Below are 22679 nucleotides of genomic sequence, written 5' to 3'. Positions count from 1 at the left end.
CTTACTCATTCTGTGATTCTGTGAAACGTGTTTTTTTTGAAAACAATTTTTTTTTAATAGCCATCACATTGGGCCACCTAAACATTGGATGTACAAAAACATTCTAAGTCATTGTTCATTTTTTCTAAGTTAGCTACTTTGCCATAGCTGTCACCACAGGGCTTCTAATGGGATGAAGTCATAAAAGTATACATTTGTATATTTGGAAATATATATCAATATATTTGGAGAAAAAATATGTCATCAATTTAACTTCTTGAAAAAATATGTGAAAGTATTTTTCTTGATCCCTTTTGATACAGGTTAAAGCATTTTTAAAAATACTAAATCAAAGTGAAAATATATTCTAAGACATAGAAGTCCCTGAATTATTGTTCTTAAAGTATGTACCATGAATTACTGTGAATACATTCACATAGTGTCATTGCTGGATGAAAACATATACCAAAGAGTCAGAGGCTAAATTTTCTAGGCTGAGTGACTGCATGCAGCAGCTGTTTCTAGCTGTTAGCCAGAAAAAATGTTTAACTAAAATCTTGATCTTATACTGCAATTTTTCTGTCATTTCTATCATTATGATTTGCTGTGGCCATCTGTACTCATCATACCAAAATAAAAGTGTTTTTATATCAAATTTCTTTAACTGAGTAAGTTTTCCCAACAATCAACATTCTCATCAGTATTTATAAATAAACTAAAACATCTTTATTTCCTCTTGGCAATAGTGATAAAGATGCCTTCTCAGCTACGTTTAACTGTGAAGTACTTTGTTTACTACAAACACAAACATACACATTGAAAATTGTTGACAGGTTATTTGCTTAGTGACCAAGCATTTGGTGATTTTAAAAGACTCTTGAGTACATTAACTATATGTTGGTATATTCTACCATTATTTACAAGTATATAATGTGTCTGTAGTGATATTGTTTTGGATATCTATGAATGTTTCATTGATTTCAATGCCATGACAATAAAATGGTTGCCCCAAAACAGCTGAGTTCAAGATGGGCAATCAATGGTAGAAAACCAGTAACTCTTTTAACTTTATTAATATGTGTGACGTACACACTGTTATTGTATAGCTTAGTGTCATTATTTGAGCCCAGTGTTTAGAGATGGAAAAATAACATATAATCTAAATCAGCACAGCTTTGCTGACTCGGCTGGAGGTAAGTGGCTTTACATCAGCTGAACACTTGGCCCCAAATCTTGATGTAGTTTCCAGACAACAGTGATGTTAAATTGAAGTCAAGGTTAATAGCATATATTCGTAATTTACAACAAACTTTGTTACAGGAATGACGCAATTATAGTGAGAATTATAACCCAGACTCTTCAGAGTCATTGTTAAATTAGAGAATATCCAAGCACATTAAGGTATTGAGAAGCAATTAAGGCATTTGAGCAATCTTAACTGTGCCCTTTAGTGAATTCACATGCAAAGTATATGACCATAAACCTTGCTCCTGGGGATAGGAGTAATTAGATTAATATTCACTGAACTGATGTGTCCCATATATTACTGAGAGCAACAAAACCAATATTTGCTTTGACACACTGGTTCTGACATTATATAGTTCACACCTGTCAACTCCAGGGCACAGGTAGACCATTGCTTTTATGACTACTCTACTGACTTTGGCGATTTGTTAGTGAATGGCCATGAAGAGTCAACTAGGTTTCAATAGCATGCAGACATCTGGCACTCATAAATGAAGGGCCACAAGGTTTTGGGAAGCCACAGTTGCTCAACAGCATTCTTACCATTCCAGTTCTTTCAGCCCCTTAGTCACATATTTGAATATTCAATTTGTCATACAGTCTCCTTTTCTTTGGATGATACAGTGAATAGCAAGCTCAGTCGTGTACATAAGTAATTCTTGTGCACAAGTATACCAGAATGCAAACAATCCTGAATTTAAAGAATTCAAACATTCACCTTAACTGGTTCTAAATACACATTTTATCATCAAACTAAAAATCATCAGATATCATGCATTTTTTAATTGGTCAATTATCTTTACAATAAATATATGATGAAGCTCCAATCTTCAACAGCACTGGTATTTTCCTGTAAAGCCCTTTTATATGCAATGTGTATGAATATATATTAATAATTCCAACGTAAATGTTTTATCTATATAAGTTTATTATACCTATTGCCTATATTACCTCTTCAAGTTCTTTGGAGTTCAGGTGATGGACTTCCTGACATTTTCTTTTCTAGCTGATTCTCAGTCATACTGTCAGCTTTATGACTTCTTACTATGTATAAACGTCAAACTCTTCAGAAGGAATAGGCAAGGAAGGAGATGTGGTGGGGTAACCTTGCATGTTAAAGAGTGTTTTCATTATCTAGAGCTTAATGATGGTGGTGATAGGTTTGAGCGTTCATGGGTAAGAATCAGGGGATAGGCCAACAAGAAAGATATCGTGGTGGGAATATGTTATAGACCACCCAGCCAGGATGAAGAGGCAGACAAAATATTCTATGAGCAGCTGGGAGAAGTCTCACAACTGCTGGCCCTTGTTAATGTAGGGGACTTCAGCTTACCAGATGTCTGCTGGAAATACAGTACAGTGGACTGGAAACTGTGTAAGTGGTTCTTGAAGTGTGTAGAAGATAACTTCCTGACACAGCTGGTGAGTGAGCCAACCTGGGGAGGTGCCCTGCTGGACCTGCTGTCTATGAACAGAGGAAGACTGGTGAGTGATTTGATGGTTGAAGGCCATCTTGGGCACAGGGATCACAAAATGATAAGAGTTTTTGATTCCTAGCAAAGCAAGGAGAGGGGTCTGCAGGATTATTACCTTGGACTGCTGGAGGGCAGACTTTGGCCTGTGATTCTATCTAATCATTAGAGTTTGTTTTTAAAGTTATAATTTCTTTATAGCATGTAGCTGTGCTGTTGTAGTTACTTTGGTCTGCTTTTTTTGAGAGGTGAAATTGTATTTATCTTCCTTAGGCTAGCGTACGCATATTACAATTTTTGTTTGTTCCTAGATAGATTGAAAAAGAGCAAATACAAAATTCAATACCCAGAAATGGCACTGGAAACAAATATATACAATTACAAGTGTCAGATCTGGTGTGTGAAAACAAATAGTAATTTAGTTGCTTACCCTAATTGTAAGTGGGCAGGTCATCTCAGTGTATGTTAATTCTAATTACTTTTTCCCAAGGGGAAATGTGTTTACATATTGCAAACCTGTAAGAACACTCTCTAGATACTACAGCATATTTGAAAGTCAAATGCATGCTAATTATTTCATGTTAAATTCAACGTGGTTGTCACTCTCATATCTTCAGCATGCCCTTTAATGACCAGCTGCACAGAAAATCCAGTTTTGGAAAATGCCGGAGACCAGTTTCTAATGTATAAAAAATTAACAATATGAAAGTACCACTCTCTGATACAGAATACCTCTCTGACAAATTTGTATAGCTGGTCACAATTAATATTTAAAAAAATCCTAATGAAATCTAGTTTCTGGGAAACAATATTTGCATACAAACATGTTTATATTTAAAAGGTATGGTGAAGGTGAATTTGAACAATTTTCTTGTCTATTTTTTCAGTCATAGATTGCATAGGCATAATTTTTAAAATTTTGTGACAACAGTTAATAAATTTTAAATTTTCATTTTATCTATTCTATTTTAGTCCTTGAAACATTGTTGCAACACATATTCAGATTTTTTTTCATCTACTCTAGGAGACTGGTTTAGAGTTTTTCTATATATTACTGGGTCTTAATATCTGGCAGTTGTCATTTTATACTGGAGTTAAGAGTTCTGAAATCAAGTGTTTTTATAAATCCTACAGGAATATTCCTTATAGTTTACAGCAAAATACAAATTATAGAGTAGAGTTTGTAAATCTTTGTATACATATGATGTATATATGCACATATATTAAAAACAGGTAGTAACCTATAAGCTGTAACAACTCTACTGGATCTTCATGCCTTTTCTCTCAGACCTCTGATTGTGCCTTTTGAACAAAAAGGTAACAGGAAGAAGGTGTGGATTCATATAAGGCTTTACAAAGTCTTTAAATAATTTAAGAATTATTAAGGACCTCACTAGTTCTGTGATGAGTGGCAGATGGCATTGTCAATGGAACACTTCTAAAAAAGTAGTAAATCTGTCTATTGGCCTCCAACATTTTGTGGGAGAGAGGGATTTAGTAATGAGTATAATTTGTACTAGATGACAAATTCTTTTTCTTTCTCCATGCTTATGAAAGTGTACTTTAGGAAGGGGAGAAAAAAGGTTATATAGAAAGGAAATAAAAACATATATGAGTTGAGTACCTTAAGCATTTAAAGGAAACAATGGGTATGAAATTATAGATGTCAAAGTGTCTTGTCTATTTGCATGGAAGAATTACATCACAAATGCAGATATAGTAGTAGCACATCCTACTTTTAATATGTAGTAGAAAGAGTCAGATTATTTATATATTTACATTTTCCTCCCTCTCTCAATTCCATTTTCAGCACCTCTTCTGGTTATGATAAGTTACACCCAAGTGGTCTGAAGTTCTCTTTCTGATTTTGAAAAATTTTGAAAACATGACATCTGTGTTTGAAGGTGTGTCTTTTAAAAGAGTAGGATAGAACCATTCATTCATGGATTCATTCATACTAACAAGAATTTTAACAGTTAACAGTCAAAACAAAATGAAATCCAGCATGTAGGAGAAAGTCCTGCTTTGATACAACTAAGCCAAGGTTTGCCATTTCCTCTTGCAGGAATAAGAAGGCTTAATGAGTGCATTCAGCCAGTCCTATCACAAAGATCACTGTCTAATTGGTGATAGAGGAGGCGCCCATGGGGAATAAGGATTAATTTATCCACTGAGAGGATACTGAATAAGAAGATCCTTTTAGTAAAAGGAGAGTTACAGGAAAGGAAAAGTTAAGTTTGCATCTGCCTGTGTCAACACACTGTTACCTCACCTGGAGTACTGTGTTCAGGTCTGAAGTGCTCAGCACAAGAAAGATGGGGACCTCTTAGAGTAGGTCCAGAGGAGGGCCATGGAGATGATCAGAGGGATGGAACTCCTTTCCTATGAGGACAGGCTGAGAGATCTGGGGTTGTTCAGCATGGAGTAGAGGAGGCTCACTGTAGCCTTCCGTACCTTAAGAGGGCTTATGAAAAGGAGGGAGAGGGACTTTTTATATAGACAGATAGTGACAGGACAAGGGACAATAGTTTTAAACTGAAAGAGGGGAAATTTAGATTAGATGTTAAGAAGAAATTCTTTACTCAGAGGGTGGCAAAGCACTGGAACAGGTAACATGGTTGTAGATGTCCCGTCATTGGAAGTGTTCAAGGAGACCTGCTGGTCATGCTGTTTTTGGTGCAGCCCAGGATACAGTTGACTTTCTTGGCTGCAAGGACATATTGCCAGCTAATATGGAGCTTCTTGCCAACCAACATTGCCAAGTCCTTCGCCTTGGGTCTGCTCTCAATCCATTCTCCACCCAGCCTGTATTTGTGCTTGGGATTGACATCACCTAGATGCAGGACTTTGCACTTGGCCTTGTTGAACTTCATTAAGTTCTCATGGGCCAAACTCTTAAGCCTGTCCAGGTCCCTCTGGGTGGTATCCCTTCCTTGCAGTGTGTCAACTGTACCACATCGGTGCACAGAAAAGCAAACAAAATTGCCCGAGGAGTTTTCAAAGCAGAAAGCAGTATTTGGAGCAGATTTGCAGGGAAAAAAGTTAAAAGACTTGTGTTTGGAGCACAGAGTCAGATTAGTTTTAATTGCTCACTCACCCACTTTAAAGCTGTGTTTTACAGCTCTAGCCTGAGCTGAATCTTTGATTAGTATAAAGACTCCTCACAGTAAAAAAGAACCCAGTACTTTGCAATGCAGAGGAATCACCAGCAATGTGATGCTTTTAGATGTTTTCAAGATCCATTAAAAACACACTAAAGAATATCTTATGTCAGATGTATGTAATCTCTCTGGCTACCCCGTAAATTGAAAAGACTGTGTGATTCATGTTAGGATAAAAAATCTCAGATCTTTTGAAACTGAGATTCCCTGTGTTTGCACTGTGTAAAACATAGTGGGAATAATTTCTGAAGGAGCTGTTTATTGAAGTTCAGGAGTTAAGCTGTTTTTGTCAAATTTCTCTCCTGCCTCCTAGCTGGTATTGTCATTCCATTTTCAAGGTCGTGGTAGAGGTAGTCAGTTATAATACTCCTCAAAGAGTTTTGGCAGGAGATAAATAGCTGTCTCTGTTCTTTTATAGGATATTAATAGGTGAGACACTTCTCCACCTGCCAGTAAGCTGTCAATCAGAACCTGTCAATTTTAGTTGGAAAGAAGAGAATGATATAGTGGCCTTCTATATCAATCATTGATTCGATAACGCTTCATGAAAGTTAGATCTTTGTGTCAGTTCTATTAACAAAACAAACAAACAAAAAAGAAAACTTCAAAGAACTCAAGTTATTATGTCTTGAAAATAACATTTATAGTGGAGGCTTTTGATACTTTTAGCAAAGCAGATGTACATTTAGAAGAATGTGATATCTCTGTGGCATTAGAACAAGGCAGTTTACATGAAAAGTAAATTTTGCCTGCACTGTCATAAGTATAAAGTAAATTTTTGTGGTGTTTTACCCTAGTATTTGTATATTAATCTCAATTCAGTGAACTGTGTTTAAGGAAAACATAAATGAAAATCCAAGGAAGTAAAAAACACAAAGTTATAAACCAAAAATTATCTGCCTTGCAGAAATATTCTCTAATGAAAAGTCAGTGTTATATTTATGTGTATATTAAATATTTTACTTATAAGTATACATCTTTTTTTTGCTTGAAGTGGTGATATTTTCAAGCGTTTTAATTGACTCGGAAGTCCCGTGTTATTTGTTGCTACAAAAATGAAAAGTTCTCACATGTATGACCTTTCAAATAGCAATAACCAACTTTGTGAAAATTGTATCTTTTATAAAAAATATTATTTTTTTTAATCTGTACTTCACAATAGTAAGCTAATACAGGATACATGCACAAATATTTGTAAGAGAAATAAAATAATTTTGTATCCATTTTCCACAAGAAAATGTTGTAGTTTTTTTTTGAAGAAAGAGAATTTATTTATAAAGAAAAAATCCCTGTCAAAAACACGGTTATCAAGGGAGTAATGCGGATAAAATGTTCCCATTTTGAGTTTATGTGCTGCTGTATATGCCAGTAAAAAAACATGCCACTTTTGCAAAAACATATCCAACCAAGGAGAGAGGAAAAATGCATCATAAATATACTACATTAAAATTAATTATTTTTCTTTAAGATGAAAGTATTGATATCAGATTAATGTCTTTTACTAAAATACTTTGTTTACAGGTTCTAAAGGTTAGGATATTTTGTTAATTTTAAAGGAACAGTTTGTATGAGCATGTCTGTATTGTTCCTCCCCTCTTCAAAGGGTGAATGAATCAACTGCTTGAGGAAATATATAGTCTCCCTTTGATGCTGACATGAATCACAGGTATTATCCACCCCAGACTGGCAAGGGAAAATATGGTCAATAAAACTAAAAATAGACTGCAATTAGCTGTGTGCTTTAAGGTGAGATCCAGACAAGTTCTGTGGGTAGTGCTTTTGTGATTCAGCTGATATTTACAATGTGCATAATGTACTGCAAATGCTGTTAGAGTATATAGCAGTAAATTTGGTTAGTACGGCACAGTTTTAAGTAAAGTTTTATAAATAATGCATAAGGAGAAGTACTTGCTTAAGCTGTGCTTTCACAGCCTGCTAGAACTAATCATAAATATCATGTTGACAGATCACATGAACAGCAAAATTTACAGAGTCTATTTATTGCGCTCTTTCTAATGCATCTGTTCAGGAAATACACTGAAGACAGAGGAGACTGTTCATTACTTTGAGGAGAAAAATCTTTAATATCAGTATGTACTTCGAGGTTCTGATCACATGCATACACACACAGAGCTTCAAATGAAAGGAGGGTTGGTCATATACCTTAGTCCAGGATAAAGACCCAGGTCCTCATAATAGTCTAGTAGATCAGCTTCCACATGACTTTGTGAGGAAGGTAGCTGTGTTTCAGGTAGATATGTAGTTCTGAGGGTATGTTTTTGAACAGCAATTGTATTCAGGCTTTTAAATATATACTTGTAAAATGAAGAGAGGTGTTTTTTCTCTAGAAACCGCTAGATTCCTGGCTTTAAACAAGTCCTCTTTCAATATATATAGTAACTAGTAATTAGGTGAATTAAGTAATTTATTTTTGCTTTCAATTCAGTATAAGAATGGCATTTTCACTGAGTGTGTGTTTGTTCTGGATTACTCTGTAATCAATTACAGTTTTCCTTTTTCTCTTTTTTGTTTTGGTGGGGGCTTTTTTTGGTTTGTTGGTTGGTTAGTTGGTTTGTTTTGAAGGGAGACCAGGGAAGAGGGAGAGTCTTTTTTTTAACTCTACTGTCGAAAGATTTCTTTGTAGTCATTTTGTTCTAAAATATACTAAGGAGTTGTGGATTTGGTTTGTTTTCCAGGAACACTGATGCACCATTTCTTCTTGTCTTGTCTTATCTTCATGTCCACACTGCTCTGTATGCTTCAGAAAATTTCAGAGGAAAGAGCAAGCATGGCTTATATGGTGATGCAGTGGAGGAAATGGACTGGAGTGTAGGTATGTTACATGTGCTTCTAACAGCAATCAACGGAATTCATGGAAGACTTGTGTTCATGTTCACTAAATTCTGACCAGCAATTAGGATGTCTACAGTATATCTGTCATACTTGTCCTTTATACTTAGGGGAAAGAAACAGTCATTTAAAAAGCACAATAATCTGAGCTCTTGTAGTATCTACTTTATGGCCGAAATTATTATGTCCTATTCTCGTCTTTAACTCTAAAGGTAGTCTATAGAGCATGGACTTTAGCAGAGATGTGGTCACGTAACTGTGGACTTTTAAAGCTGAGTAGTTAAATCCAATGCCCTGAGCTCCTGGGTGCCATCTGACCTGTTCAGGTTATCCTTATAAAACAATATATTAATTCAAAAAGTGACCACATGGTATCCATATAAAATTATTTTCAAATGAAGTGGCTATAGTGTTCACTGTTGGCAAAACTAATTTGCTAATTATTTTAGTGAGTTCTCTGAATTATCGAAATCACTAATGCGAGGTCCATTTCTGTTTATGTAGAACAGTCAAACCAAACAATTTGCCCTTCAGAGCTTCTCTGAGGCTGAAGAGCAATTGCTCCTTATATTTTTCAAGAGGTTTCCTATATCTCTAGATATATTGAAGTGTTTCTTTGATTCCAGAAATAATCGCCTGTGTAAACAAGTAACAGTTCATATTTGTAAATAATCATATTGTAGAATAGCAGTATTATAAGGGTTAAAGATGAGTTTACAGTCCTTCTTCCTGTGTACCCCAAGTTGATTCTGTTCTCAGTGCAAACCAGAGCAAATCAGCTTTCTTCAGGAAAATATCGCTTCCTTATTAAGTTTCTATGAACAGATATTTAGTTTTGGTGCCTACATAAATTATGCTGGTATGTGCAGTTAAACATACGTATTTCTTTGGATATTTTCCATCAAGAAGTCTAGTTTCAGAAGCAATGGACAAAAGGCACCACAGCACATTTAGTGATTTGTAAGGTATTGACTGCATTATTTACAAAAATGGGGAAAACCTTTGTGGGAAACTGTGATGTGCTGAGGAAGGGTTTTCAGTGTAGGAGATAACAGAATAATACTCTTGTAATTCAGGTTTTGTAAAGAGAGAGCAGCTTTCATTCCAGTTGTATCTATCCTGAAACTTTATCACTTTTTTCAGTGGCCACCAGCATCCGGTCAGTTGAGTACTTGTATTAGATAAAAGTATGCATGTGTTATCATTTTTATTGGCATTCACATTGTAGTAAGCTACTGAGCGTTAGCTGGTTTTACTGTCTGCATTTGATTTTACTATTTCTTTTTCTGTTGTGTGATATTTATCTTATCCCAGCCTGTTTGGTCATTTGCTGCTGCCATTCTGCCATTACATTTTTCTGCCTCCTTGCTTCCCCAGAGAGTGTCTCCACTGTTTAAACAGCAAGCTGGAAAGCAGGGCAACTGACATGATGTTGTTTCAGGCTATTTAGTGATGTAGAGGTGGTAACATTAAAACCCACTGCTCTTTTCCAGAATGACCACAGGCTCTTAGAAGATGTGTCAAACTTCTGTAGGAGAGAAGCATACTATTTAAAAAGCATGGGATAAAATCAGAGATACAAATTTAGTGGTGGTAATACAGGAATTTTGAACAAACTTGGAGGAGATACATGAGTTTCCTCATGTACTGTCCTTTAGAGTTCATTACAAAAGCATCAGGGACAGTGGAGTTAGCTTAATCAGGAAACAGATCCTTGACTGTCATTTACTAGAATACAAGCATCAAATTTTATTTCTGTTGGGGGTCTGGCTACTTGGTTTTGCTTCTGTCTTGTAAGATTCCTATGATAAAATATGGCATAGTTTCTCCAGGAAGTAGAAAATGCATTTAGTTCCTCTCCTGCATTATTAGCATGATGAAAAAAAATTTATGACTGTCATTTCTGAAGGAGTCTGAAGGAATAATATAGCTTTTTTTTTTCAATTGAAGTACTTATTTTTATTAACCTCCACTGAAAATTCCAGTCCTAATGTATCAAGTAAGTTAGACAAAGTAGATTCATTCAGTGTACTGCTGATGTCAATAGCCAGTATTTTCTTGGAATGCCTCTGAAGATGCTACAGTAGAAAAGTCAAACAAAATTTTCTAGAAAAGTTGAAAAAGTGAAAACTGTAATCTTTCCAGAAAAAGTGGTTTTCAGTAGGCAGAACTTAGTATTTATGCATAGAAGAATGTAGCTTGCAAAAGCAATAAGAACAAAATAACCCAGGTATAACAATATACTACAAAACTTTCTAAGTGAAGACAACCCAGCATATGAAATAAAAATGAGTGTATGGAAAACTACATTATAGTACAACATCAGAAACCTTTGACCTCAGGTAGGAAAAAACCCACAACTTTAACTCAGTTCTAAAAGAAACGTACATTATGTTTTCTACTCACTGGGAAATGTGGAAAACCTTTGTGGATGACTAAAACAAACAAATAAACAACAAAACAAACCAAAAAAACCTCCAAAGTTGCAAGTAGAAGTACGAATTAGGACTGTTAGGTACCAGTGATGAAAAAGATTGAAGATATATATATATATCAAGATTGAACCATCTTGAAAAAGCAACAGCCTTTCTAGCAAGATGGAGAAGTCCACTCCAGACCGAGAATTCTAAATACAATTCCATTTTGATTTGTTTTGGTTTTTATTGAGAATCAATACCAAATTGGACAATAATTCAATTGTAAGACAATCTCCATTCTAGAAGGAGAAAAACACACGAATAAAATACTTATTTGAATATTTCATGTTTGTGACTTGTTAAACCACTGCTGAAGAGTATGATTACAATCCATGTCAAAAATCAAAAATACAAAGCCTCTGGATAAGCTCTGGGACCACGTGTGTCTACTGCTTTTGCATACTGATATGTGCATAGCAGAATTCAATGTTGAAAGCATTCACAGTTATAATGTCACTGCATGTGACATGCCTTAGAGAATTATTCTCTGGCTAATAATATTAATTTTCTTTCAATGTAGGCTAAGCACCTTATTAATGCTATTAATTATAATTCATATGAGAGCAGATGAAATAATCTTACTGTCTAAAAATGGAAAAAGAAATGATGAATGAATCAATGAATGCAATATTATCCTCTTCTTCCTTCCTCTCTTCTTTCCTTCTTTCGTTCCTTCATTCCTGATTGAGTATAGGAAGAGAGATGGATACATTCAGAAATTGGTTTTGATGTAAATTTCATTACAGTAATTTAATCCAAAACAGATCACTACAAAGAGTTTTGGAGCCCCCTGTAGACTTGCATGAAAGCTGTGTGAAGGCACAGTAATCCAACACCACTTTTGCAAATGGCTGTTTATTATTCTGAAGCAGAACTATATATGAGGTCTTCCTCCTTTGTACAACAATCACAACTGAAAGGCTTATATGTATAAAGGTCTCAGAAACTGTAGTCTGGAACAGACTGTAAAGTGAGAGCTTTGTCTGGAGATCTTTATTATGTGAATGTCCTGAAAGCTGAAAAAACTTAAGTGTCTCTCTGCCACGATCTTTTGACCTGTCTTAGGATCAAGTTATGCCAAGAAGATACAACAATCATCTCATGTTGGTTAATTAGAAGAAAAGGCGAGGAAATAAATCCCAAAGCATCTTACATGCAACTTGTATTTGAAATATCTTAAAAGATTTTGTAAAAGTTATATATGAAGAGTGTAGCTTGGTATATCCACCGTACAAGAGGGATATGGAGCTACTGGACAGTGTCCAGCAAAGGCTTACAAGAGAGACTAGAGCATTTTTTCCTAAGAGAAAAGGCTGAGAGATCTAGGACTGGGGCTCCATTCAGTCTGGAGAAGTTACCTAATATCTTATTAAGGTATATTAATTAAGAGGGACTTACTGCCTAAGGCCTGTATTGACAGGTATAGTAGGTTTCTGTGGCTGGGTTTTGGTAGCTGGGGGGGCTACAGGGGTGGCTTCTGTTAGAAGCTGCTAGAGGCTTCCTCTGTCCCATGGAGACGATGCCAGCTGGCTCCAGGACAGACTTCTTGCAGCTGGCTAAGGCTGAGCCAATTAGGAGTAATATTAATGCCTCTGTGATAACATATTTAAGAACAGAAGGTTGTGGCTCAGAAGGAATTCCAGCCAGGGAAGAGCGGAGTGAGAACATGGGAATAACAATGTAGACACCAAGGTCAGTGCAAAAGGAAGGGCAGGAGGTGCTCCAGGCACTAAAGCTGAGGCCCTGCAGCCCGTGGTACAGACCATGGTGGAGCAGCTGTGCCCCTGCAGCCCATGGGGGACCATCAGGGTGCAGAGGCTCACTTGCAGCCCATGGAGGAGCCCATGCTGGAGCTGGTGGATGCATGAAGGAGGCTGTGACCCCATGGGAGGCCCAAGATGGAGCAGGGTCCTGCCGGAGACCTGCAGCCCATGGAGAGGGAAACCCACGCTGGAGCAGGTTTTTCCCAGGTAGGACTGTGGGGGACCCACGTGGGTACAGCTCATTCGTGAAGGACTGCACCCCATGGAGAAGTGACCCACAGGACAGCAGTTTGGGAAGAACTGCTGCCCGAGGGATGGACTCACACTGGAGAGGTCCATCAAGGACTGTCTCCTATGAGAGGGACCCCACGGGAGCAGGGGAAGGACTCCTCTCTCTGAGCAGCGGCAGAAACAACAACTGACCGTAATCCCCATTCCCCATCCCCCTGCACGGCTTGGGGGGAGGAGGGAGAACATGGAAGGAAGGAGGGTGGGGGGGAAGGTGTTTTTAAGGCTGTTTCATTTCTCACTCTTTGTCTCTTATCCTGTTAGTAATAAATTTAAGTACTATCCCCACTTTGAGTCTGTTTTGCCTGTGAAAGTAATCAGTCACTGACCTCTCCCAGCTCTTATCTCTACTCATGAATCCTTAGCTGTTTTTTTTTCTCTCTCCTCTGTCCAGTTGCAGAGGGAGAGGGAGAGAGTAACTGTAGTGGGTACCTGGTATCTGGCCACGGTCAACCCACTACGAGAGGACAAGGGATAGTTTTAAACTGAAAGAGGGCAGGTTTAGATTAGCTATTAGGAAGAAATTCTTTACTGTGAGGGTGGTGAAGCACTGGCACAAGTTTCCCAGAGAAGCTGTGAATGCTCCATTGCTGGCAGTGTTCACGGTCAGGTTAGAGAGGGCTCTGAGCAACCTGACCTAGTGAGAGATTTGCCAGGGAAGTCGGACTAGCTGATTTTTGAAGGTCCCTTCCAACCCAAACCATTTCATGATTCTCTGTTTCTATAGTGATTGACAAATTTGAGAACACTAATGACATTTTAAGTAGATTTTCCTTACAAGGAAATATAATGCCTAACTTTTTTTCAACCAGAAGTAGTTATGTAATTAAAACCTTAGTTATCTGAAGTAATTGAACCTTACATGAGAAATATTTATGACTTGTCAAAGCATTTGTGATACTGTGCTACACAAGCTCTCTGGGGCGATGTGGCCTATAATGAAATACATCGAGGCAGACAAAGTATAGTTCACTGAGGAAGGCCAGCTGGGGTACAATCTAGTAGGACTAACTGAAAGTCAGACCACTTTTCACACTGTTTTTCTTTGATTCCACTGTTATCATGATGAAGGATTGTCTATAGAAACATATCTTCACATAGTGCTTTCAAAGAGGAAGAGAAGGACAGAAGCTCTACCAAGTCAGCTCCAGACCTTTGTGAAAAACATCTAATTTATTTGTTCCATAATAAGATTTCCTAGTGTGGTTAAAGAGATTATACCAATAATATGTGCTGTGGCTCTTAATCCCTATACAGCCTATTTAGTTAAAAAACTAAATGCTTACGTGTCTTTTATCTGATGAATTTGTTCATGTTTAAATAGTTAATATGCAATGTATATGAACTTGAGTCCTCTGCACTGAACTTCTATTCTACTCTGGAGTGATGTGAATCAAGGGTCTTAAGTAGAAACTATTCCAATTTTTCATAAACTCTATTGACCCCTGTGGCTTTTTTCTCTGTTTTAGTAATAGATGTACGACTGCTTTATTAATAGATGGAAAGAATGCTTTCAGAAACAAAACAAAAGCTACTTTGGAAAATTGTAAAATATTTAGGAGACAGAAAACTGAATTATGCCCACAAGACTTTTAGTAAAATTCTTGCTCTGATGAAGGTATCATAGCCTAAAACATTCACAAAACAAAAAGAAGTATTTTCTTTCTCATTTTAAAGTAATTATTTTAAACTTATAAGCCTTTAAGCTCTCAAAGTTAAATTATTATTTTTAATTACAAAATAATTAAAATTTAATGTTAGTATTTATTTCAAGTTACTCTGGCCTGAACTTGGATTCTTAGATGTTAGGTTTGTTGTTTTTTGGGTTTTTTTTAATGTTCTTTCCTATATTGAACAGTAACTATATTCCTTCTGGAAAACAGCATAGTATTGGTAAGTTTCATCTGAAATCAATAATCTTCTTTTATGTATAATTGTTAGTGGTTGTTATTTTGAATTCTTACAACTTTACAGTGTTTGTATGCTTTGAACCTCTATTTAGAATCCTATTTTATTAGGAGCAATCTAAAAAACGTACCACAAATCTTCTGAGAATTCTGAATTATGCTAAAAATCAAAATAAGCATTAACAAAAATATGAATGGGGAAAAGATTAAATTCCTAATGCTTTGCAGAAAAAAAATGAATGAGCTATCCTTAAGTCTGGGTTTTTTTCAGGAAAAAATCGTGTACAGAGAGATAAGCCTAATTTATCATAGCTTTTCACCTGATGTAGTCATTTGTAACAGTGCAACATCAATTTCAAAGATAAGCAAAGCAGAATGTAATGCCACATGATCAGAAGTGGCAGATAAGCATTGATCTTATCCAGCTGTTTTGAATGTGACATAAAGTTGGCTGAGCCTGAAAACTTATAGATAGAATTAAAAATCTGGAGAGTGGTGCATGATGCTGATGGTACATTCCTTGACCTTGTTTTTATGAATTTATCATGTTATACATCTCAAATCTATAAGGTTTAATATTAAACTGTTTTTGTTATCATGAAAGATATTCACCTCTGAGGAAGAACGTATTCAGCCAATACAGGTACTCTGTGACTAGGACAGAATTTTCCCACCTTTTTCTGCCATTCTGCTCTTATCCTAACATAAGAGACTCTTTCTTTGGCTAAGACAGTAGTTAAGCTGTTCAAGCACATTCATTCTTTAAGTCAGATCTGTGAAAATTGTCAATATGGGTGCAGATTAAAGACATTTGTGGTTCTGCCTTTTATGATGTGGATGCTTTCCAGTTACGATCTGTTCTAAAACCCAAACTCATTTCATATGTCACTAAGCAGCAATGACTTTCACTCACTACGGAATGGGACCAAATTTAAGAGGTGACTAAGTGATGAAAGACTCCCATTTCTGCTATGATAAGCCTCCTGAGCTACCTAATCCTCCTTAAGTACAGTTTACCTTTTCTATATTACATCCTTGTACACAGCAAAACTCCTTCTCAGAACATTATTTACAAGATTACAAGGCACATCTTAAGCAGCCATTTCTATAGCATTTTTTTAATTAGTCAAGTTTAAATAATGCCTTAGTAAAGCACACTCCGTGATGGAAAAATTCAGTGTAATGCAGCTTGTCGTAGTAGTGCTGTGTTGTTCAAAATTTTCTACCAGCTGCTGAACAGATTTCATTTGCATCTAATATTGCAGGAATTAAATTCTCAGCACAAAATGTGTCATTGCATAGTACATTTTACTTTACAAAAATGTAATCATGTAACTTTCAAAATTTTAAAAGCTTTCTATTAGTTATGAAACTCTTAAAATTTGGTCTAATACAAAACCGTGAAATGACATCTAACATTGTGATCAAAATGCTGTAATCAGTGAAAAAAAATAGCATTGTTATTGAGACAAGCTAATTTCCATTAGTAAGAGAAAGCTCAAAGCTTATTTTAGATAAACTAGAGATGAGAGAGAATCCCTAGGACTCTCCAAGCAATGAGTATAGGAAGTTTTCTAATCAAATGTGCTACCAACCTTTTCTTTAACCTTTACCTCTGAATTTTATGTATAGATGGTATGGCTGGATTTTGCTCATTGCTTAAGGTGGCTGGGGAAAGCCATTATCAATGGGATTAAGAACACAGCAAAGATTTAAGCCAAAACTGACCTACAGGAGTACAGTGATTTCTATGTATACTTGATAAAGGTTGAAACTAGGAAACAGAACAGGGCTAACTTTATGTAAATTGTGGATAATCTCCAAAATACAGATTGGAAAAACAGTTTAAAGGAAGCTGCTAAAGATTTTGCTCGTGGAGTGCCTCTGCATAGCAACCTTTTTAGCACAGATACTGTGAAGCTGGTAAGAGAAATTACATTTGCCCTGTTCCAGAGAAACTACAGGAATTTAGTGAGTCAATCACCCAGAACAAGAGATCAGGGTGATAAGACTTAGCTTGCTGTGGCAGAAGTGTCCCTTTTGTCAAACTTTAACCTTTAGTACTGACTTAGGAACATGATTTTGCCATACTTTTTCTTCCATAGTTGGACACTGAAAGCATATCTGTGTAGGTATTTATAGAGCTTGTAATCATGGTTTTATAAAAGGTGCAACTGAGCTGGGAGGTGAAGGGTGTTGCTGGTAGAAGTTGCATCTCCATGAAAGAAGGCTAAACATGAAACCAAGGAGCAGAGAAACTAAAAATGTCAAGGATTTTTAATTTGGGTGTTTAAACCTTCTGATCCACACATTTTCCTTGTACCTCCAGATAGTTTTATAGTGTATTACCCAGTACCTGAACATATCTGATACAGCCCATAAATTCATACAAACATACAGAAGGCACAAGTGAACATTGTAAGGCTATGAAGTCAAGTACACAAAGATAGAAAAAATCAATCTTCCTGTGCTTGTGTCTTATTGTAGTTTTTTAAGCATATGTTTACATGCCATTTCTTTTCCTGTTGGAAACCTGTCTCCTCATCACAGAGTGCCTTCTTAATCAGCAGCTTCTCAATGGTAGGTGTATTCCTCATTGTTAAATATGAATTCTCATGTTTTATTTAACACATGCCATTGAACTTCTGTTTTGAAGACAGTTTTCTTTGACATCTCTCATCTTTTCTGTGTCAGTACTTTGCTAGAGTGTATAATGGATTCTCAAATAAGCATTTTCACAAAGTCTTTTTAAGATAGGGGAATCTCATTAATCTGTTTCCCAGGAGAAAACCCAAGGCACAGAAATGATGTTCAGATTTACCTACAGAGATATAACTTTGTTGCCAGTCACTCACTAATCCAGCTCTGGATCTATTGTAAAGCATTAGGACTTTAATTCAGCTGGCATGGGAATTGGGAAGGGGGGAAGATAAGCCAGGTCTTGATCCACGTTGGAGGCTGGAAATGGTTAGAATGTGCACATGGACTCAGGGACTCAGGTTTTCTTCTGGTCTTGGGGGTTAAGGTATTTTTTTTAAGCATAATTAAATATCTTCACCACCATATGAACTATAATGATATGAACAGTTTCTATGATGACTTAGGAAGTGTCTTCCAACCTTTTACCATTTCTTCATAGCTGTATATCAATTAACTGTAGTAAAAGAACTAAAACTGACCACATGCATTTCAGTTTCAGTGATGATACTGAGAATCCTAGAGATTCTTTTAAAATAATCCTTGCTGTTTATTGGAGAGAAACATGAAACTTTTTCATGCTTCTTTTGAAATGTATGTGAATTGTTTTGAGACCACACTGTTTAAAAAAAGGAGAACTAATTCTGAGTGAAAATAGTAATCATACAATAAAGCTCGTGGCAATATTGATTCTGTATTGTTCATCAACAGACTAGTTCCTATTAGTGAATTTCCACGCAGAAATTTCACACTGCTGACTCACAAGGCTCAGATTCCAGGTGGTAATAAGCTCTTATTGATGAGGCTGGTAGAACTGACTTTTTATTGACTATGGCTGGGAATTTTTCAGTGGTACATTTAACTGCTAAAACAATCCCACTCTATAATAGGCAGGCTGGTAATACTACTGAAGATCATTATTCTTCTGAAAAATAGTTGTTAATATTGGATTAAAGAAAGCTTTTTATTGCCTTTTGTATAATAATGAGATAAATAATGAAATTTTTAAGGCTAGGGAAAGCACTAGAGTAATGATGCTGTGACTAGTGAAAGGCAGTCTGGTAAAGTGATAATTTTGCTCTTCAGCTTTTTTCCTCGCTACTTCATTGTAAAAGAAGCCATTTATATTTCAATTTAGGGTGCTGTTTAAGACAAACTGATACTGAATCTTTATTATGCTTTCCTACAATTATTTTTCAATGTTACTATTGGGGGACAAGGGAGTATTTGTGTATTTATTTCAGTTAGTGTATTTGGGGTATTTTTTACTGGTTTGAATGTTCTCTTTTTGGTTTTGCTTTCTTTTGGCTGTGTATACACACTTCTATTTTTAAATCATTCTCTTTCCCTACCCACCCATGGAAGTTTCTTTATAACACTGTTTCATGAGGAGTACATTGCAGTAACCCTGAGAACACCAAGCTGATTTTATGTTACAATAGTGTGTTCAATATCCAAAGGAACACCTGACCCCTAAGGGCTGAGTTACTTGTTTGGGATAATGAAAGAGAGACTGCAGGATAATCAAATCCCTACCTTAGACCAGCATGAAGTTATATTCCACAGCTTCAGTGGATCTCGTGGCTTTTTATACTGCAAAATGGGAGGCAGAGCATTCTTCTCTCCCTTACCTCCTTTTTCCTAACCAGCTTCCAGGGAAAACGGAGAGAAAGAGGAGAAGCATCTTCCTTTTTCAGCAAGAGCCCTTTTAGCAAGCTACTGGATGGACTCATCTAGAATGTCACACTTACTTTACCTAAAATTCAGTGTGAATAACTTGGCCCTTAGTTCCTTCAGTAGGGGCCTCTGGTGGTCTAGTGGTTAGAGTGCCTGACTCTCACCTCTGCGACCCGGGTTCGATTCCCGGCCCCCTGGGCAGGTGGAGCTCGTCAGCCTTGGTAGGCAATCCACCTAAGCGAAGGTCACTCTAAACAAACCTACATCCTGGGGACCTCACTGCCACTGTCCAAGCTTTGCTCGGCCCCGGCAGATGAACCTCAGGACTAAAGGGTGGGCTCAGTTCAGCGCACGCTGTGTCTCACCTAAAAATCCACTGCGCAGGCTGGAAGGGTTAATGACCTTTCCCAAAATCTTCGCTTGCGCTGTGTCTCACCTAAAAATCCACTGCGCAGGCTGGAAGGGTTAATGACCTTTCCCAAAATCTTCGCTTGCGAAGACTGGCCATTAGTTCCTTCAGTTTACATGTTTTTATAGTACAGCTGCCATTTCACTGTTCTGAGGGTAAAGGATTTTTGGCTCTTTAGGTTCTTGTATCTCACTGTGGATGAGATGGTTGTGGATTAGAAAGCAAGTTTACTTTCCTTTCTGAATCAGACTAGAGTTTAAAAACAAAGCAGGCAAAGAAGAAATAATACAAATGTAAATGTGCTTTAATCTTAAAGAATGGTCTAACCCAGAAAAACAGTATGAATTTTGTCTTCCTGCAAATCCAAAGATAACAATGCAAGATGTTTGAGATAAATTAATAGCTCAGTATAAGCATTTCTGTCAAAATCAAGGAAGATACTAGTTTTGGTAATGTGAAAAGAATAGCCGATGTATAGTATATGGCTGTGTCAAAGGTATAAAAGAATGCTTTTATATGCTTTATATGCTTCTAATCCAGAGTAGAGTTGATTTTGACATCACAAAATCATGGAGCACACATTAAGCAAGTAATAAATTTATTTACAATTCAAACACATATAATTTATCCTTTCATTTTGGTGAATGAAAAATTTGACTTGAGCCAACAGTGTGAGTTTTCAGCCAGTGTCCTGGGCTGCATCTAAAGCAGCATGGCTAGCAGGTTGAGGAAGGTGATTCTGCTCCTCTGCTCTCCTCTTGTGAGACCCCACCTGTAGTACTGCATCCAGCTCTGTGGTCCCCAGCACTGGAAAGATGTGGGTCTGTTAAGGCAGGCCCAGAGGAGGTCCGTGAATTTAATCAGAGGGGAGGAGTCTCCTGTGAAGGCAGACTGAAAGAGCTGGGCATGTTCAGCCTAGAGAAGAGGAGGCTCCAGGGAAACCTTATTGCAGCCTATCAATGTATAAAGGGGAATGAATTATGAGAAAGACTGGAGAAAGACTTACCAGCCTCTGTAGAGACAGGTCAAAAGTTTTCAACTGCAAACATGTAGATTTAGATTGGACATTGGGAAGAAATTTTTGACAGTAAGGGTGGTCAAATGCTGCAACAGATTGCCCAGAGAAGTTGTGGATGCTGCACTGTTGGAAGTGTTCACATCCAGGCTCTGAGCAATCTGATCTAGTGACAGATGTCCCCTCCCATGGCCGGGGAGTTGGACTAGATGATCTTTGAAGGTCCCTTCCAAACCAGCTTCAGGACAGAGTGAAACATAATGTAAGCAGCACATCCTACAGAACAAGGTTTGAACATCTTAACAGGATGTTATGAGCAAAGTGCTGCTATGATGGCTTTTTTACTAGCATTTTTTTAATAACGCAAAAAATTGGCAGTTGTCCTTAAAAAAAATCCCTAAAACATTTCTATGGGACATATCCTAAAAATTCTTACCAATTTAGAGCTCAGGTAGTCAAGCTCCATATTCCAAATTTCTCAGTCCATTCACATATCAACTTTTGTGTTGATTCTGCTGTAGTTTGCCAACTAGTTCTGCAACAACCCCAGGTGCTGCTCATAAGAAATAGATGGTTGAGTTACAGAGAGCTTTAAGGACTTTCTGGGCAAGAAATACTAGACCATAATATCACGTTTCCCTCTCAGAATGTAAACTGATTTTTGATGTGACATTTAATTACTTTCCTTGTTCTATATCAACTTTAGGAATACATGGTAAAAGAATAAAAAATAATTGTTTTAAGTAGGAGACACTGGTATGTGAAATTTATCATCAGGAATTGTATGCAAATAGTCTGTCCTACTGTTACCGTATTTATTTGTGGAATCTTGATAACAATACAGTCAGTTCCTGAGTATAGCTAGGCATGCTTTTCTGGTGCTTTCTAGAGCAGAAATCTATTTGCTGGATTGTGCTTACTTCTCTCTGTATGTGATACTGAAACACTAGTCTGTTACAGAGCTATTCATGTGAAATGTGGAGATTCCAAACCTTTCCTGTTCAAGGATATCTCCTTATATACAAATTCCTAGATTTGATTTTATAGGTTCAGAAATAACTAGTCTTTAGAAAAACACATTAGTAGGGAGGACTAACCTATACCTGCCTCTCTATCCATAGGAGCAGTGCTGTTCCCATAAGTAAGAAATGTGCCGGTTGTGGCCTTCAAGAGGTTATTTGCCATCTGTGCTCTGGGGAGTTTAGCTTGGCAATATCTCCTCTCTTCCCCAAATAGTATCTATTTACAGTTAGACTAATTTGTTCCTTGTATCTGTGTTAATATTTTAGCTGCTTTGTGGTGTTCCTGTGTGAATGATCCTTCCTCATCTCAAATTTAGCCCTCAGATTTATCCTAAACACCAATCCCTGTGATCCTTGTATGTAAGGTAGGGCTCTTCCAGAAATCTCTCTTGCCTTCACATGGGGAAAACTTACAGGTACATTTTTGTAACTTCCCATTACAAACAAAATGACACATAGCATTCACAGTATTGAACCTTTGTAAACTCAATTAATTAGTAATTTCACGTCACATATTCACTTTATTGCTTTATTATTATATCAATGAAAATTAGAGAAAAAGCAAAGAAATTATCCTAATGATCTCAGGGGCCCCCATAGTCTCATGCCTCCACCGTATCTTGAGGGCATCAAATACATCTTGACCTAAGCAGAGACCTCAAGTATTTCCAAACCAATTTAAATGACAATGATATATTTCTCTTTTCAAGCCTCAGA

General features: G+C 36.8%; 1 protein-coding gene across 6 annotated transcripts in view; it reads left to right on the top strand.

Moving 5' to 3' along the window:
* STS (steroid sulfatase) overlaps nucleotides 1–22679 on the top strand; it is a 108401-nt gene that overhangs the window by 35960 nt on the left and 49762 nt on the right. For all 6 annotated transcript variants that reach the window (XM_039383391.1, XM_039383387.1, XM_027750786.2 and 3 more), the window contains one exon: nucleotides 8554–8690. In XM_039383391.1, coding sequence (XP_039239325.1) covers nucleotides 8554–8690 — 137 coding nt within the window. The remainder of the gene's footprint in view (nucleotides 1–8553; nucleotides 8691–22679) is intronic.

This window comes from Pipra filicauda, unplaced genomic scaffold (assembly GCF_003945595.2).
Source record: "Pipra filicauda isolate LSUMZ 115617 unplaced genomic scaffold, ASM394559v2 scaffold308_size869403_pilon, whole genome shotgun sequence".
Taxonomy (NCBI): domain Eukaryota; kingdom Metazoa; phylum Chordata; class Aves; order Passeriformes; family Pipridae; genus Pipra; species Pipra filicauda.
The sequence above is the reverse complement of the archived record's forward strand: the minus strand, read 5'-3'. Positions and strand labels throughout refer to the sequence as shown.